The sequence below is a fragment of the Aethalodelphis obliquidens genome, unplaced genomic scaffold, assembly GCF_003676395.1.
Source record: "Aethalodelphis obliquidens isolate GAN/ISIS:26980383/991018 unplaced genomic scaffold, ASM367639v1 scaffold21, whole genome shotgun sequence".
NCBI classification, from domain to species: Eukaryota; Metazoa; Chordata; class Mammalia; order Artiodactyla; family Delphinidae; genus Aethalodelphis; species Aethalodelphis obliquidens.
This window is the reverse complement of record NW_020837965.1, coordinates 14108332-14127610: the sequence shown is the minus strand read 5'-3', so window position 1 is coordinate 14127610 and position 19279 is coordinate 14108332. Positions and strand designations below refer to the sequence as shown.

The following is a 19279-nucleotide window of genomic DNA, read 5'->3' as shown; positions in this document are numbered from 1 at the left end:
TGATCTTAAAAGTTCTCAACATGAGGAAAAACAGGTGTAACTGTGTGAAGTGGTGGATTTAACTAAATTTATTTTGGTAAGTTTATTTTTAATTGTCATTTTGCAGTATATACATATCTCAAATCACGTTGTACACCTTAAATTTACACAGTGTTGTATGTCAATTATATCTCAGTAAAACCAGGGGAAAGGATAATTCCTTAGTAATTTATCAGTGTTACTTTTCCCCAATTGCTTGTAGGTTTTTATTTAACCGTTTGTTTTTCAAATCAGGAAGCAAATAAAGGTCATACATTGTAATCGATTAAGTCTCTTTCAATCTGTAGGTTCCCTTCCATAATTATCTGTCTGTTTTTCTTGCTGCAGCGGTTGTTGTTTAAGAGGTTGGGTTGTTTGTCTTCCACAGTCTGGATTCTACAGATTCATTCTGGGTTGTCTTTTTACTTGTTCCTTTGTCCCCTGAATTTTCTATAAATGGGTGGCTCAGTTGAGAGCTGGGTTTTTCAACCTTGGCACTTGATGTTTGGGGCCAGATCATTCTTTGCTGTGAGGGGCCATCCTTTGCATTGTAGGATGTTTAGCAGCATCCGTGGGCTCCACACACTAGATATCAGTACACACAGACACACACCAGTTACAACAATCGAAATGTCTCCAGACATTGCCAAGTATCCCCAGAGAACCACCGCTTATGGAGGCTTGAAGAGATTCAGACTGAACCCTGATTTGTTTCGGTAGGACGACTTCTAAGTGGGGTGTTATTCCTCTGTCAGGTAATATATTGTGTCTGGTTGTTTCTTTTCTGTGTTGTTAGCAGCTATTGATTATCACTGCTTAGATAAAGTTATTCATCAGAGGCTTGCAAAATTTTGTAGATGCAAACTCTCATCTTGCCTTCTGCATGTATAATCTTGAATATTTCTTTAAAGAGAAACATCTCCTCATCAATCCCTTAGCTAATCTGGGTACGCTGCCTATAAGAAAGGAGCAGTCACTTGATTCTTTTATTAGCTCTCAAAGAATGAGTCAGTTCCACAGCACTTCCCAAAGTCGACCAGTGAGTTTCAGTTTTTTAAAAATATCATTATGAACTATTGGGTTTAAGCGTATTTGATGTGTTTCAGTTTAACGTAGTTATTAGCTTTATGGGAGCTCAAATTGTCCCATCTTTGGCCAATGGGAGAGGCTTCAGGTAGGTTTCTGAGTCTTTTTGACATGAAGACCATAGACTTCAATAGTGTCTTCTTCTGATATGACAGGGCACTCTGAGCTCATTGTGTATACTCCAGACCAGGAGTCAGCCATTTCTCTAAGAAGCCCTGGTTTCTTTTCCCAGGAAATGGTGGAGACTACAGTCTGTTGCCACCGGTAATTCTAACCATGTAGTTCTTCTATTTGTTATGGATCTCGGACTCTACCCAATTAAGTTCTCAGCACCTTGATAATCTGTATAGCTTCTTTGGATGAGTTGTTATAAACTGCTTAGAAGCACCTCTTGTTTGCATATAAGCCCCTCTGAGACCAATAAGACTAATGTTTCTTTTGCCTTTGAAATCAGTGTTACAGGGTGAGATCACAGTATATGGAAAGGTCAAGACCAAGGAGGCCTTTGTGGTTGAGTCACGTAGTAGGTTCTAGAAGTAGCAGAGCCTAGAAACTAATCAGTTACTTAGGAATGAATGGGACATCCTTAAAAGTCCATCTCTTGAGGACCAGAAGACCCTTGATTGCAAGCTCTTGATCAGGTCTTAGCAACCTAGGAGAGTCACAGTCTTTGCAATTTGCACACCCTGGCTGGAACTTCAAGAACAGGTTCTTCCTGGTTCCGCTTCATGCTACTCAGACACCTGAAGTTGTGGCTCACTGTCAGAAGGTATGGGCTGGCTACCTGTGTGCCTCAGCCTGTCTTCTGCTTTGGAAGCAAGCATCCTTCCCAAGAATTCCGTGGCAAAAAGAATTCCTTGTTTTTCCCATAATGCAAATAAGGCAAGTGTGTTAGAAGTGAGATATTGTCCAGAAGGTGAATGAATGCTCACTAGCTTTGGGAAGACCCTCTCTGCATCTTTTTGGTAAGACCCTAGGTATGTAGCGTACAAGAAATGATTAGAAGATAACCCGAGACAGATGACAGGAAATAGTAAGGAGAGCTCTAGGTGTCTAGGAAGGGAGAGACCGCCGTGGGTGGGAGTTTCAGAGGAGGCTTAGTGGCAGAGCTGTACTTGGCAGTTCCAGGTACTACTTGCCTCCGTGCGTTCAGACATGACCAGTCATCCCTCTGCTGCTAGCATCCCATGAGCCCTCACCTGGCTATGAAGACACCAGGTGACAAGTTCTAAAAGTGACTCGGGAGCCTTCTTTGGCAGGAGACAACAGGTTGGTGATCTCAGAGGAGCATTGCTCAGAAGGTGATGCACTGGTATCTGGGTTCATTCATTCCATTTTTGCCGTCAATTCCATCAGTCTGCACACACATTACAGCAGACTGGGTGAAATGTAACTTTGAGGGACTACCGTGTATTTTGTTTGTTTTTGTTTCATTGGGTTTTTTGATGTTTCCTTTTATCGGCTTAGTCGGCAGGATTCAGGGAATACCGTGTTGAATATGTGGGTTCAATTTTAGGTGAGATTGGCTCTGTGAAGTACTTTTTTAAATAAAAAGCAGAAACACCTTTTTTAAACAAATCCTTTGTCTTATCTAGAGAGAAACAGTCGAACTTCCCTGGCGGTCCAGTGGTTAGGACTTGGCACTTTCACTGCCAAGGCTCCGGGTTCAATCCCTGGTCAGGGAACTAGGTTCCTGCAAGCCGTGAGGTGCGGCCAAAAAAAAAAAAAAATAGAAACAGTAAGACATAAATACTAAGTGGGGGAGGGAAGGAGGGAACACTTCGGCTGCTCAGCATTTTCTCTCCATCGTAAGTCAAGCCAAAGCCCAGATTTCTAGAGTGTGAGTTTTGTCCTTACCTCTCCCTTCCACACCCGACGTGCCCGCATCACACACATACACGTTCTCTGAAGCAGTAATCATTTGTGGGGACAGGAGGCTGGTGGCAGTGGGTCAGCTCGTGCCTGGCCTCGCAGGATGGGCTGAATGCCTGTCACCAAGCACCTTGGTGGGCAGAGCTGGCAGCAGCAGGGTTTTGGGGGTCCGCTGCCACACTGACCTGAGGCACAGGCCGGTCTGAGGGCTCCAGCTCAGTGAAAAATATACCAGAAGCCTTCCTAGAAGAATCTTGAAAGGGAAGAGAAAACCACAGGTGCCAGCATGGAGACAGTTGCTCTGGTTTTCCCTTCTCTGTTTTCCAGTATTCTTTGTTTGGTTTTGCTCATAGAATACTTGCTGTAACTTTTTTTTCCTTTTGAAAGTTGCAATGTGCCTTTCACGGTAAGAGAAGGAACACAGTTGCTGTCGTGAAGTCACCTGATCCACCTGCTTGCTGGGCTGGCCTGCGAAGCCGTCTCCATATTGTTTTGCCCTTACGCAGCCCCAGTGGGAACAGACCTTACCCCACCCGCACTGTCACCTTTTGTCCATTTTACCTTCAGAGTCTACCTGGCTCTGTTCATCATATTGTCTGATGACCGTCCTCTCTCTTGGTTTTTCCTAAGACAAGTGCACCCCAGACACAAGCTGAAAACCTTTCTTGGCGTAGCATTTATAGTTCTGGAATGAATACGTAGCATCTGCAAAAGGAAATCAGCTCTGGCCTGAACTCACCTCCTTTAAAAGCATGCTTCCCTAACCAAGCTCTTGCCCTCAGCACTTGGTCTACTTTATTCCACAGTATATTTACTTAGTGTTTTTATGTGCTGGTTGTTTAACTCATGTACGCTATGTGGCTGGGAAGTAAGGAGCTCAATTTTTTCTTTCAAGCACATCCAAAAAAAGAAGGTCCTTCAAAGTAGACTCAAGGCAAAATACTTGTTCCAGGGATGAAGACATTCCCAAAAATTGTTCTGGAAACTTCTGTGGAGGTTGTCTTGAGAACCAGTTTCCCATTTTCCCACCAGAAGATCAGCTCATTGCTTCATGGTTAGACTAAAGTCTAAACCCACGCCAATCATTCCCACCCTCCCCACCCATGGTCTCTCAGAGTGCAGGGATCTTCCACCCTTTCAGGGTCTGTAGCCTTCTCAGCTGGTTGGTATCTCCTTCAGGATTTCTCTCCCAGTAGCATAGCGTTATATGTAAATCTTGTTGGGTAGAAAACTTAATCCTTTTATTTCCACGATACTTTCATTTGTAGTCTTAATCTTGAATCTACATTTCCATATATTTCCATATTTAGTTGTGTCTAAAATGAATTACTTCTTAACAGCCTAACGCTATTTTTTGTTCTCAGTAATGAATGGATGGGGCCAGTCTCTTTGTATGCAATTGAGTAGACACTATGCAGTGAAAATGGAATCAATGACAATTACATTATTATAGCCCCCTCATTGTATCCACCTTCTCTGCAACCCCTAAAAGGTGCAGGACATCCCAGGAGCCAGCTTTGAGAGACACATTAGGTAAAGTTCCCCTGTAGGATAAAGGAAAACAAGTGCTTTGTTTTTATTTTTCAATCAGTATATTTCATAGTGTAAGTTGTTTCTGAATAAACATGTTTCAGAGAACTACACACACACAAAATACCAAGCAACAGATGTGCTTTTATCTTTTTTTTTATAATGTATTTGGGGGTAAGGATTAGACCAGAAAGCATAAAAGGCGAAGCATTAAAACTGAGGCCCAGACAGAGCTCAGTGACCAGTAATCCTGTTGCGAGAATCAGCAGCCTTGATTCACTTTGGAAAAATAGTGGAGGAGATGGTTGGGCAGCGTTCAGCATCAGTCCTGGTGAAGAACGCGCTCCAGTCTCCCAAGAGCGATGTGGAGTCTTCAGGTTGGTGTGTACAGACGAAAGCAGGAATAAGGACTTCAAGGTCTTTGATGGGAAATGTGCTTCCCCTGTTCTGGTTCCTCTTTGTATCTGAAACTCAGGTCTCTAAGGGAGAAAGAGACAGGTTTCCCAGGACCCACTCCCCAGTGGAAGCAGGATGGTGTCAGGCGGTGATTGTTGTGTGGGTATGTGTGTGTCAGGGACGGAGCCTGTTTGCTTCCTTCACGTCTTTTATTAAGATGTCCCAAATAGGATTTAAGTAACTGGGTTTTAGTAGTAAATTCTTATGACTTTCCATCTGGAAACAGGGTGGCCAAAGAGTACTAACATATTTCCTTTCTTGGAGCTGAAAGCGTGCAGAAGTCTCTGCTTTGCTGGCCCACTCCTGGTCAGCTGCCCAGCTCTGGGGCACTGTGGATGGACGGAGCCCTCCAGACTAGCTAGAAGAAAACTGTAGACGGTTACATGAGCCTGCGGTGATTCTGCTTGCCCTCCACTGACCTGTCCCGCCCCCTGCAGCCCAGCCCTGTCCCCATCCGCGTGTCTGCTGTCTGCCTGCCCCGTGCTGCGATCCCAGTGTCTGAACCGCACTCGGTAGCCCTTCCCAATCTCACTCCGCCTCCCCACTGCCTGACTTCCTGTCGGTTGGCTTTGTCTGCTCAGTTTTCTCACTTGAGGTTGTGGGCCGGGTGCTGGCTCTCCTGCCCTCCATCCTCCCCCCAGAAGAGGGCAAGTACTCCTACACACCCGGGCCTGGCAGGCTGGCCTCCCTCAGTTGCCGTGGACACAGGGCACGGTGGAAGGGAGAGTGCTCCGGCCTTGGTGGATAGCTAGGCCTCTCCCCAGAGAATACCCTAAACGTTCATTTGGAAATCCACTGTACCAAAGTGAGAGAATTCTGCGATGTGCACTTGAACTCAACCCCTGGGGTGCAGACGCAAAGAGTCACGGTGGGGGACTGCGTGTCCCTCTGAAGGCCCTTCGCCACCACATTCGTCCAGCCACCCATCACTACTTAACCGCAGGCTCTGTTCCAGCCTCCCAGGGAATCCCTCTCTGAGGATGGTATAACCAATGGGCTGTAGCAGGTGAATTATTTTATTTTTAATTTGTTCCCCTCGCCCCTACCCACATCCTCTGACTGCAGATGGGTTCTTAGAACACCCTCCGACTTGTCTTGAAGTAAAAGAAAGGGAAATGCTGGGCATCGCTCCCAGGGCATAACCGTTGCCCAGCTGTGGAGTTAACCTGATGGTGGAGATTAGGGTCCAGAGTGGCAGTGGTCTTCTCTTCCAGGTTCTTGAGGAGCAGCTCTCTGGTAAGGAAGTTGATTTCAGCATGGGAAAACCCTTTTTCAACTCAACTGAATGATCGTTTATGGCAGGGGTCCCCAACCCCCGGGCCACGGACCAGTGCCTATTAGGAACCGGGCTGCACAGCAGGAGGCAAGCGGCAGGCGAGCGAACGAGCAAAGCTTCATGTGCCGCCCCCCATCGCTCGCATTACCTCCTGAACCATCCCCCCACCCCCCAGTCCGTGGAAAAATTGTCTTCCATGAAACCCGTCCCTGGTGCCAAAAAGGTTGGGGACCACTGATTTATGGCACAGGAACACACAGATGGTAACGCATTGCATGGAATGGTGTGTGCGATTCAATATGGTAGACTTGATGTGGAAAGCACGGGGCAAGGTTTATTTATTTTATTTTATTCTATTCTATTTTATTTTTTGGCCGTGCCGCACTGCTTGTGGGATCTTAGTTCCCCGACCAGTGATTGAACCCAGGCCCTCGGCAGTGAAAGCACGGAGTCCTAACCACTGAACCACCAGGGGATTCCTGAGGGGTAAGGTTTAGTTCTGACGTGTCCTATCTGATGACAGTCGCCTGTCAGATCTGGGAAAATCAATGGTTCCCTGTTCCTTTTGAAATTCTTTTGAGTCAGCATAATACATACATTCCCAGACAAAGTAAGCCTTGTGTTTAGAGTTAACTTCCTCCAGTTCTTCATCCCTTGAACATTAGGGAGGAAGACAGTTGAAAGCTGGGCAAGCAGTCGCTTTGTGCCTTGGAACACTGATGTCAGCCTTCTGTGTGATGTTTACTTTCACTAACACACCTGCCGGTGTCACTCTGAGATGGAATCTCTGCTTCTGGAAAAGGGGCTTTGCACATCTACCCAGTTTAAGACAGAGCTAATTGGAGATGCCGTGCAAATGGAAATATTCAATTGTCAGCAACAACAAGCATTGCATGCCTGGTGGGGACCGGGCCACCATGAGAACGGCTGGAGCCGTGGAAGAGTTTGTGCAGGAGTTGCCAGAAATCCTGTGACCTTTCCTAGAGGTGGAAGTGGTTTCTAGGGTGGGGACTGTGCAGGAGCTGATTTTCCAGTAGGTGGGAAGAAGTGATAGCTGGGGAAGACGAGCTCGCAGCATGGGGAGGGGGAAACCGGCTAAGCTAGATGCCCTGGAGTTCCCCTGCCACCTCCGCCTGTTATGCGTCCAGCCCTCTGGGGCTCCTGTTGTCCCCCTGGGCCTTTAGCTCCTGTCTCAGGGATCCCCAGCCTGGTTCTGCCTCTGGTTTCTGGACTTGGTGCATCCTTCCTCCGAGACATCAGTGTGGCCAGGCCTTCCGGTTCTCAGGGCTCTTTTGGGAGCACCCCATTCCCGTTCCTGCCCCTGGAAGCCTTCCATATCCAGGGCTGTCTTCCTGGTCCCAGCTGGGTGGTGGGCTTTTGCTCTATCCCTGGTTGAAGAAGCCAGGAGCAAACACAAGGTTTTCAAAGCAAAGAATTCCAGAGTCTAAAAGGCTGCAGCATGTATCCCCTTCAGTCCTCCCTCCCAGCATCAGAAGCCCCTCTACAGAATCCCCGGATGTCTCCTGTGCTCATGGTTGTCATGTACAGCATCCCCAGAGAGGCAAAAGTCAGAGCATGCAGTAAGCAGAGATCTACAGCTGAATGAGGCGCAAAGGGGAAGGCACTTCCGAGGAATGTGTAGTTTCTCATTCACCTACAAGAAGTTTAAAAAGAGTTTTTTTTAGAAACTCCCAGCAGACAAGCAGCTGTAGAACAGTTGAACAAGCCAAACAGAACCAAACCAGAACTCCTTGCCTCTTAAGTAGTGGTTACATCTCACAGGACAGAAGTCATAACCCGTTCTGGGTTTCCTGTCACCTTTGCCCACATGCTCCAGTTCTAGAATTTTGAACCCTTTGTACTGTCCACCTTGGTCCGCGTGGTTCCTTTCCCTTCGCTCCCAGGCAGCTGCTAGAAAGAGTTCCATCAACTCGTCAAAGATATTAAAGAGGCAGACATTCATCGTGGGGAAAATTCAGAGCGCCGATGTGAGGTGTTGGTGTGACAGTGTCTTGGCTGAGAGGAGAGGGGTGAACCTGAAGTGAGCCAGGAGAGGGTGGTGGCATTGCTTTCATTGGAAGCACAGACTTGGAAAAGTAGGGAATGAAACGCAGACCTCTGAAGAAGCAAAGGAGACTTTAGAATTAAGCGACTCAGAACACAACAAAGTTAAAGTGTTTCTTGTTCTCCAGAGAAAAGCAGAAGGATGGAAGCGTCTGGCCTGAGGAGTGTCAAGGAGCTTGCTTTTACTTCTCAAGCAGGGAGGGAAGCAGCAGCAAAAGTGAGTGACTCGCAGAGAGTTCGAGGCCCCAGAGGGCCGGCAGCTCAGCCTCCCTAACATCACATTAGAAGCAGGGCGTCTGAGACTTACAGAGGTGACAGCCCGTGTCACCTGACTCCCAGCCCAGGGTGCACCCTGAGCTCAGCACTTAACCTTCCAGGTGCTTTCCCTCCAATCCCTTCTGCATGAAATAGAATCAGCGTAATCAATGGGCAATTTACAGGCGTTAGAAGGATGTCCCTGGTTGGGAAGCTGGCTTGTAGAACTGTGGTCCTGATTTGCAGAGTTGACCATGATGCTGCCCCTCAGAGCCAGTAAATCCCTCATTTAGAGCTCACCAGTCACTGGGTTTAAGCTGAGGAAGAAGCTGTGTGAATGGGAGCCTAATAATCCTAAAATGCAAGTAGAATTTATCCATCCTGTAGTTCGCCCCGACCTCATTTAGATTCTCTTTTGTGACAACAAACAACTGTTAGTTTCAACTTGTTTAATTGTTAGTTTTAACTCAATTCATTTCTTCAGTGTAGCAAGTTTGGAGGTTGTTTTTTTTGTTTGTTTGTTTGTTTGTTTTTTCACTTAATCTTTTGGAGAAGCAGGACTACTCTTGGTGTTCTCTAGCTCCAACTCTCATCCCAAAGATAGTTTTTGTTTGTTTGTTTGTTTTTTGCGGTACGCGGGCCTCTCACTGCTGTGGCCTCTCCCGTTGCGGAGCACAGGCTCCGGACGCGCAGGCTCAGCGGCCATGGCTCACGGGCCCAGCTGCTCCGCGGCATGTGGGATCTTCCCGGACCAGGGCACGAAACCGTGTCCCCTGCATTGGCAAGCGGACTCTCAACCACTGCGCCACCAGGGAAGCCCCTAAAGATAGTTTTTTAAAAGTCACAACTTGGAGTCAGTTTTTGTGTGAGGCTGTTATTCCCTAAAACCCCATCCATCGTGAAGATTGTCCACCGGGCTCATTGGTGTCACTTTCCCTCGTCTGGCTGTGAGAGCCTCGCAGCTATGTAGCCGTGGTGAATACCATCTTAATCACCTCCAGCCAGAAGGGAGGTGGAAAAAATATTCCTGGTAAATGACCTCAGTAGATCTGACAGCACCGCCGCCCGCCCCCGGCCCGCCCCAGCCCGTTCTGTTGCCTTTGAGATCAGAGGCGGCTGGTGCAGATGTCTTGATCGATTGCAACAGCAGCCAAAGCGAGTGACTCCTACTTCAGTGGTTTCAAAGCCACAAATGTAGATATCCCATCTCTGTTAACCGACACCTAGGGATTTTGCAAAAAGGGGAGAAAAAGAGACATCAACAACAGAGTGAATTTCATGTCTATTTGTTTACTTTTGATGTATTCTATTTGAGATAATTTGGCTCGAAGAACTGTTTTTCCTGACCATAGCACATGTACATGTAAGCTTAATACAGAGTTTCTCAACCTCAGCACTATTCCCATTCTGAATCCAATAATTCTTTGTTGTGTCAGTACACTGTAGAATGCTGGATAGCATCCCTGGGTTAAGTGTTGCCGCTAGGTGCCAGTAGCACCCTCCCCGTCCCACCCAGTCATGACAATGAAAGCCACCTCCAGACGTTGCCGTACAAGGGGCAGACAGCATTGCCGTACGAGGGAAGGGGTGCAGAATCATCCCTGACTGAGAACCACTGACTCATGGAGTTTACGGAATGTGCATAATGAAACCATGCGTATCTACTCAGAATGCCCCAGGAAGTGGACACCTTATTGAGATTTTTATTTCTTTTCTTGCTTGTGTATTTGCTTTCATCTATTTCTTGTTCCCTTAGCCCTAAAAGTTATCCAAGTATTTTTTTCCTCCATTTTCAGGGATTCATTAAATACTTTCAGATGTCACTCTCATGCAGAGTTACAGGAAAATGGATAAAGATATTTCAAAGCAAAGAGATCTAGGAAAGTTATAGATGATAAAGGATCTCTAGGGAGCACTTGCCATCCTCAAGTGCTTTGGATGGAATTCAAATCCCCTACTAAAGGAGGCTCTTTCCCTTTCCTGCACATCAGAACCCCCTGATAAATTTTTACAAAACTCAGTGTCATCTGGGATGGGGCCTGACATTTAGTTTTCTGGAGTTTCCTGGGGATTCCACTGCACATCCAGAGGCTTATGCCCTGGGAGCATCAGACAGTTGGATTGGATGAGGTGTGCATTCAAATGTTCAACATCTATTTTTCTAGCACCCCCTGTGCTCCAGGCACTGTTCTAGGTGCTGGGGGTACAGCAGTGAAAAGGCAGAGAGGGAGGAGCCCTTGTAGCAGGGCTCACTTTCTTGTGAAGAATGTCAGAGAGAATATGAGCACCTTGGCGTGTGCATCTGATTGAATGTGTACTGTGTCCATATGTCCAGTAATTTTTTGGCCGAGTGTTTGTCATCCATTGTTTGGCTTTTTTTTAATGCTTCTTGAATCTCTTTTATTCAGTTACATAAAGACCTTTTATCATCCTGTAAAACATTTCAGATATGAAAGGGAGCAGGGAGAAATAGAGAAACCGTGATTTCTAAGAGAGCTATGATTGTTGGTTGTTCTCAGACTTTATCTATGGGAAAAGTTTCATTATCACTGTTTTGTTAGGTTGGTCAACTCAGAGATGCTAAGGGTGGTACTCACATTTTTGCAGCCTTTCTATAGCAGTGAGGATTGAACCAGGGGTTTCTGGCCATCTTTTGTATTCTTAGTTTGTTAAAACAGATGGTCTCTGCAGTCACTTCCCTATGACCCCAGATCCTAGAGGAAGGGGCGTGGATATAAACAGAAGCCACACCAAGAACCCACAACATACCCATGCCAGGCCGAATGGATTGCTCTGAAGTGGACCCAGCAGACGCCCACCACACTCCAGGGACACTAGGATAGTCTTCCAGCCTTGCTAAGAGTGTTAACTGCCTCCAGAGGCCTTGGAGCAGATGCCCCATTTGGTAGATACTCCTTGGAGTCCATAGTTCTGGCAGCTGTGAGCTGGAAAGGGAGGAAAAAGTCAGGGGACTTTATGGGGCCTTATGGGTGGAGCCAGGAACTCTGTGGAATGAGATTTAAAACCAGTTCAGCCCCTCCCATGTCTGTAGCCACCCATCACCCTTTTAAAAGGAATGAGCTCAGACCCAGCAAAGTGAAAGTCACATGTTGATTAGCAGCAGCCCCAAGACTCAAACCCAAGAACACTCACGCCTCGCCTTGTGCTCTTCCCGTGATACTCGCAAAGGAAAAGCCTCCTCCCGGTGCCCAGAAGGAACTGTCTCCACATTTTGGTAAAATGAAGCACAATCTTTTTTTTTTTTTTTTTAAATCCAAACAGCTGAACCGTTGGTTCTGGAAACTTTGTTACCTGTTATTTCACTGTAGGATAACATAATTGTCTATATACCTTCAGGAGAAAGAGGATTTGAAAACCTCTTTAAGATGTGTGACCGTTTTTCAGTCTCATAGTACAGAGAAGAGGCAATGTGATAAGACAACTGTATTAAAGATGAAAATTGAAATGGGCCGCTGGGAGCCAGGCCAGAGGAGAAGTAACATTTGTTACTGAAGCATGAGAAAGGAGGAATTTTTTTAAATATGGGATTTGAGATTTGCTGGGTTTTAAGGATGGTCATTAAGCATCCGTGATGGCACTCTTGATGTTTTACTGAATTAACCGAGTGGTAAATGATACGGCCTCTGGTATTAGGACGCTGAACTCGGTACTGCTGTGAAACACGCCCCCACCCCCTCCAAAAATAAAGAGGGTTGTGCTGCTCTGTTCTCCTGTCCCCCTCTGCCTCACGCACATTCCCCAGAGATACAACATAAAGGATACTTCTGCCAGGTGGATCTTCTTTCCTAAAAAGAGTTCCTGGCCAAAATATCTTCTTCCTCTTTTCTTATGCTGGTAAGCTGGATTGAACCATCTTGGGGGTAGAATTCCTTTTTTTTAAGCCCAGGGAAAAATTTGACGCAGCCAACATGCAGCTCTTCCTTCCCGAATCTGGTCCTGGACCTTTCATCTGTCGGAATCAACCATGCCTCCGAAGCAGAGCATCCCTGGCTCCAGACCAGCTGCCCAGTCCCCTAAAACAGCCCCAGCCAAAGAGCTCCAGAACAAGCATCCTTGGTCAAAAGCATCCCACCAGGAAGATGTGCTTCCATCAGAAAGCCCCTTGGCTGCCTAAGGACACAGGCCACTGCCAGCTCTCTCCTGAGCACAGGGATTGAGAGGCTTTTAGGGACACCCAAAGTGTGCTCATGAAAACTAACACGTCACCAAGGTGGCAGCTGGGGGTGAGCCCCAGAGAGAGGTTGAGAAGTAAGAGCTGTGCATGGCAGAGGAGGGAGAGATGGGGGCCGGGAGAGAAGGAGGGGATTGCTGTGCTAAGGCGGTGTCTTCAGGGGCTCAGGATTTGTAGGGAGAAAGCAGTGTGCTGGGCGCAGGTTTCCTGTTGCAAACGCTTTGTGTCTGCCTTCTGAGAGTCTGCAGTCTAAAGGAGAGGGAATGTCGGTACGAACACTGTGGTGTGTTTTTATGCATGAAAAAGTCACCACAAAAAAACTTCGGCTTATGTATACTAATATGACAGTGTGCCAAGATCTGTCATTAAGTGAAAAATAGGGGGACAGAGTTATCTCCAGAAGAGTATTTTCCACATGAACCAATTTTTAAAGAATAGGTATGTGTGCATGTGTAAGCGTATGTGTGCTGGTATTTCAGTGAATATATATAAACACCTGTATTTGTATAGACAGTTTCTGGACATATGTACAAGAAAATGTGAATCTGGGAGTGGGTCTATGGGGAAGGCATTTATTTCTCAAATTATATCCACCTAGTGTATATATATATATTTTTTTATTTTATTTTATTTTTTTTTGTGGTACGCGGGCCTCTCACTGTTGTGGCCTCTCCCGTTGCGGAGCACAGGCTCTGGACGCGCAGGCTCAGCGGCCATGGCTCACAGGCCCAGCCGCTCCGCGGCATGTGGGATCTTCCCAGACCAGGGCACGAATCCATGTTCCCTGCATCGGCAGGCGGACTCTCAACCACTGCACCACCAGGGAAGCCCCCCTAGTGTATATTTTTTGTTCACAGTGGGCATGCATTACTTTCTTGATTTTTTTTTAAGGGAAAAAATCTTAGACATTTTAATAATATGGTAGCATCTCTTTAGAGAGGAGGGATGGGTGGTTTTCGGCTCTGAAGACTGAAACACGCACAGGATGCCTGGGTGTGACAAGTGTAAAGGTGTGTCAGATGTTTAGTAGAGGATCCGAGAGACTTTTTGACATAGGAACAAGGCTGACTGAGGCTTCTTTCGGGCTGTCTGGTGTTTCTTCAACACACCTGGAGCCAAAGCTGGCCCTTCTAGCATTGATCTGTACAGTTCTGGGAGATCTGTGCTTAAGCAGCTTACTGGATCAAGAAAGAGGTCTGGTTGATTACTTCCATTTTCATTTATCTGTATCTGAGTATTGAACCCAGATAATGTTATATTTGATACACTAACAAATGAGACAAAAAGATGCCACTCAGGAGACAATTCTGTGCAGTTTTGGGGTAGGCAGAGATTTCTTAGTTGGGACACAAAAAGCATTGAGCTATAAAAGAAATCAATAGATTGGATTTTACAAAAATTTCAAACTTCTGCTTATTAAAAGACACTATTAAGAAGCTGAACAGACAGGCCGTGGACTCAGAAAAATATATCTTGCAAAGGACTTCTATCTAGAATGTTTAAAGAAACCTTACAATTCAATCGTAAGAAATTTAACAACCCAATGAAAAAACAGGCACAAACTTGAACAGGCTTTCCACAAGAGAAGATCTACACATGGCCATTATGCACATGAAAAGATGTTCAACATCGTTTGTCAGTAGGGAAATACAAGTTAAAACCACCAGGAAATACCACGACACATCTAGAAAGGCTCAAGTTTTAAAAGATTGACAAAAATGTGGAGCAACTGGAACTCATACGTGGTACAGCCTCTTTGGAAAAGAGAATCAATCCTCTGTAAAGTTAAATGTACACTTACCAGCGGTTACCCAAGGGAATGAAAAGCTGTTCTCAGAAGACTGGTAGAAAAGTTCACAGCAGCTTTTTCTGTAAGTTCCCAAACTGGAATCAACCCAAATGTCCATCTACGGGTAGATGGATAAACAAATTGTAGTGTATCCATACAATGGGTACAGTAACAGTAATAGGAATGAACTGCTGACACCACAGCCTGGATGAATAACAGAAAGCGAGCCAGTAGTTGCCCAGAGCAAGGGTAGGGATGACAGCAAAGGGGCACAAGGAAACTTCGGGGTGATGGAAATCTGTATCTTCACTCTCCTCTTTACCTTGATTACAGTGGTGGTAGCGCTGGTATAAAATTTGTCAGACTCATCAACCAGTACGCCAGGGATGACACTCACTGTGTCCCCCAGGGAAGGGCTGGCAATGTCGTGCCAGGGTGTACACACCTGCACAGACTCATGATCACGTTTTCTCATACCATTTACAGTTCTCATGTTTGCCGATTCACCTGCCAAGATAGCATGAGGGAGGAATCCCATGCCTTGCCCTCCATTCCATTCTGCTCCTGGGGCTTCATGAGCAGGAACTGACCCGTTCAGAATGGAGAGTGGGGCTTAGGAATTGATTATGCATGAAATAATGAGAAGACTGGGTGTTACATTTGCCCCAGTTGCCTGGAGACCAGCAGGAGTGCCAAGGTAGCAACAGAATTCTTATCTGTGGAGGCCTCAGGCATGGCAGATCTGGTTGGAAGGAAGGATTGGAGCGCTTGTCCTAAAGCATCCTATCTTTACTTAGATTATATGTTTCTTTGGCTTGGCTGGGTGGGGTGGGGGTAGGGGTCATGGGTGGATGTTCCCATGTTGCCCTTGGGGCTGCCCCACTTAGGTTCGGTGAAATCCACGTGATGTTAATACTCTTGCCCTTTAAAGTTCTCTTTCTCTCCCTTCTTTTTCCTTCTTTCATTACATCTTTCTATCTGTGGCCCTTTACACCTTCCTCCTGAGGTCGAATGTGTTTTTGAAGAGTATGGAACTACTTTCTTTAGTTTTCTGGCAAAATAAGTAGGAAAAGACTCCAGACTTCTTAACTATATTTCCTCTTGTTCTGCCCGCATCAAACCTCCTGGTCACTCAGGAAAACACCAATGAGAGTGGCCTGGGGAGGTGGGGACCGTCCAGCCAGGCCAAACCTGGGTTGCCTGCAGCACTTGCATTCTCGAAGATGGCAAAGAACCTTTGCTTGGCGAGGGGAAACAGGCACGTTTTCTCATTCCTGAGAAAGGAAAGGCCCTTTCCAAAGAGAGGGACTAAGAGAGGAAGGCCTCAGCCTTGCTGCCTATGGCTTGTGGGGTACCAGCAGTACCCTGACACTGCGAGCCCTTTGTCCTGGTGGGGACATGAGAGGGCAGGGACAGCGGCAACCCTGGGAGCACTGAGTGGAACTTTAAGTTTTTTGGTTCATCATTCAACTAATATATATATTTTAACATCAGTGGGAATCGATGACTGTTTTAGGAGTTTCACCCCAGGAGTTGTCAAATAAGTTAACCTACCTGTTTCTCCTACAATATACTTCTTAAAATAAAATTTCACTCCATTATGAAGTGTAAGTAATGGACCTCCTGCAGGCAAAATAGAAAAAGACCTGAAGAGTCAAGTTCCTTTGCCTTTGTTTGTTTTTTGGGTTTTTTTCTGTTTTGAGACACTCTTCTGAAACCAGAGTCAACCGTATTATTAATCACTGGTAGGGCTTTATACTGTATCACGTTACTCCCCTGGAATTAAACTGCACATATAAAGTTATGAAACATGTACTTTTTTAAACGGTAAAAAAGTTATTTTCTAACATAAAACCCCAGATAAAGTGCCATGGAGCCATTAGCAGTAAATTGAATTTTTTGGTATGTAATTTATACGAAAACTGACAAGTGCGACCCCGCCACCCCGCACCCCGTCATTAGTCATCGGTTTAGTGGACGCGGAGGTAGTAATCTTCAAGGGCAGGCATTTGGATGTCGACTTCCTTTATTTGGACCTGGCTCAAGCGGCAGCTCCTGTCACTCGGCCTCGCTGCACTATTAGCGAATTTTACCCCAGGGCAGCTGGGACGCTGGGCTGGGGCAGATGTTCTTTTCAGCCTATTCAGTGACCATTCTTGGGGGTTGTTTACTGTTGCCATGGTGACTTTCATTTCCATAGCAGCAGAGCTGCTGTTTCTCAGAGGAAAATGAATTTAGTTATAAAAGGATAATATTTTTCTGTCTGTATATAACCTGCCATCTGTCAACCGGTGGATCAGAAAGGATTCAGAAACCTATTAAGACTGATAGCAATGAAGTGATGAGTTGTTTTTTTTTTTTTGTCCCATATTAAAAGCAATAATAGATGTGGAAACAAATGTTGTCCCCTCAACATCAGAACTTTAATTTTTTTCTTTATATTGATGTGTGTGTGTGTTTAATGCCTTCACCGCCTCCACCACTGCTGCGACAACCTCATAAAATACAGTTTACATTCTGCTGACAAATGGAAATGACCGAATATCTTGTTTGTATCTCACTAGATGCAGGTGTATTTAGTGCTTTCTTTTCTTGGTGCTGTGAGCTTCCCTGGTTCATTAAAAATTCCGGCGGCTGAACTTTCTATTGTCACCCCACTCTCCTCTCCTCCACCCCCGGGGACAAAGCTGTGCGGGTGAAAAGATCAGCAACTTATCAGGAACATACAGTGCAAATTATGAAATTAGCAAACTGCAAAAAAAAAGCCGTGCTTTATCTGAAAAACTTGCTAACATGCCCCTTAAGTCTCACTCTAGAATAACATTCTTCCTTGCAAATCCAAATGGGAAGAAAAGTCACCTTTGGGATAGCTCCTCTAGTTCCTGGAATTTTTTTTCTCTGTTGCATTCATAAACTGTAACGTGCAGGGGGAAAAACACCCACACACACCGGCCCCGTTGTAAATAATGTTGTTTATTGGTTGATTTTTCCAGATCCTGACATTGATGCTGCCAGTGCCATGATGCTTTTGAATACTCCCCCTGAGATACAAGCAGGTTGTGAGTAGATATTTCTATAGCCTACAGCACCATAGTTTGTGAACTTAACCTTCTCCTTTATATACCAGGCCATAGGAAGAACTAATGCTCAAGCCAACCTTCCCTTATAGAATCACTTTAAACTACCTCAGTTCGTGATTACATACATGTGCGCATAGAGATGCAGCTACGCATATGTATGAATGAATGCATAGGTGTGTTTCCAAGATGAGAAAGTTCTAATATAATTTCAGGGCTTAAGACTTGGGGGCAGGGAAGTGGACCCTGTAATGAGTCCCAGAGGAGAAACCCTTTGTCCTGCAGGAATTGTTCCTGTGAGTTTGTAGTTTCTGCTAGAAGAGGCTACAGGGGGCCAGCCTGACAGTCATGGAACTCAGCAGTGTCCGTTTTTAGACATTCCTCTCCCCTTGGGGACCTCATTAATAACAGGCTACCATTTAAGAGAGAGGAGAGGAAAATCTGGCGAGGCGGGGATGCAGGAGTTTGGAACAGCCTTAAAATGGAAACACTGTGGTGCCCCCCGCCCTGCGTCTTCCCCACCAGCTTTCCAGGGTGCCACAGACAGAAGGGCAGGGCTGGTTTAGCGTAAGCAGGGCTCCTGTCTTCATCTTCTGTTGGCCCTTGAGCAATGTCAAGCTTGAGACAACTCTTTTCCTAACTTGAACTCTCTTCTCTCCACCATCGGATGTTTCTCCCCACCTCTGGCGCTACAACATTGTTAGAAAGGTCTCCTTCCCAAGTGATGACAAATGACCCAAACGCAGACATCTGTCCCCTCCTCCTCCCAACTTGAGGCTAGTTTCTCTGGCACATTCCACCCCCCACCAGAAGCCTGTTGAGCAGATAGCCACCACGGGCCGCTCAGCTCGCTGGCAGGACAATTGCATCGCCGCCTCCTGTGCATGAAACTCACGGCGTGGAGACGGCGGCGTGAAGCGGCACACCCCGCCGCGACGCCCACCAGGGCTGGCGCCCACCTGCCTCATTCTGAGCGCTGCATGGCCTCCTGAGCGAAGGGAATCCCCCGCTTCTGGAGCTGATAGGGTTTCCCACAGGAGAACATCTGTTCCCAGACCCTACCCAGGTGTCTTTTGATGCGGAGTTCCAGACCATCCCTCCTAGCCTTCTACTCGTCACAGCCTTCCAACAGCTTTAGGAAACTTGGCTCCTTCCTTACCTGGTCCATTTTTTAAAGGACCCAAGAGATGCAGCCAGGCGTTCTCGGGAGAGACTCATCCCTGTGCCGCGGGCTGCCATTACCTGATCCTGAAGGTGCAGAATTCTCATTCTCTCTTTGCTAAACTCAGCTTGCCGGCAGTTGACATAACGGCTGCCCACACCTCCGAGAAGGAAACACCACCGTAAGCAGATGTGTACCGGTGCAGTCCTCTCACTAGCCGCTAACCTGTAGTGTGGGTTTCAAATGATGTTTGAAGTTAAAAGGAAATGAAAAAAACAAAATCAGAAAAAATTCAAAAAACCCTCCATTCTCAGATGACTCTTGCAGGAAGAGTATAGACCAGACTGTAATTCAGTTACGGTCTGAAATGGTTTCTGAAATCGAGTTGCGTAATTCATCATGAGGCAGGCGTACTGATTTTATCAGAGCCGTGTAAGGTTCAGGCACCTTCCTTTGCACCCAGCCGCCGCCCGCAGTGATCATTGGTTTAAAGAAATAACTT

The 19279-nt window shown here is 46.3% G+C and overlaps 1 protein-coding gene across 8 annotated transcripts in view; it reads left to right on the top strand.

The window, feature by feature from the left end:
* FOXN3 (forkhead box N3) overlaps positions 1-19279 on the top strand; it is a 400895-nt gene that overhangs the window by 348739 nt on the left and 32877 nt on the right. For 5 of the 8 annotated variants that reach the window (XM_027120287.1, XM_027120292.1, XM_027120288.1 and 2 more), the window contains one exon: positions 17532-17597. The exons of 2 other annotated variants lie outside the window; for them this stretch is intronic. In XM_027120287.1, the coding sequence (XP_026976088.1) occupies positions 17532-17597 (66 nt within the window). The remainder of the gene's footprint in view (positions 1-17531; positions 17598-19279) is intronic. One more of the 8 variants, XM_027120289.1, reaches the window with a different exon arrangement.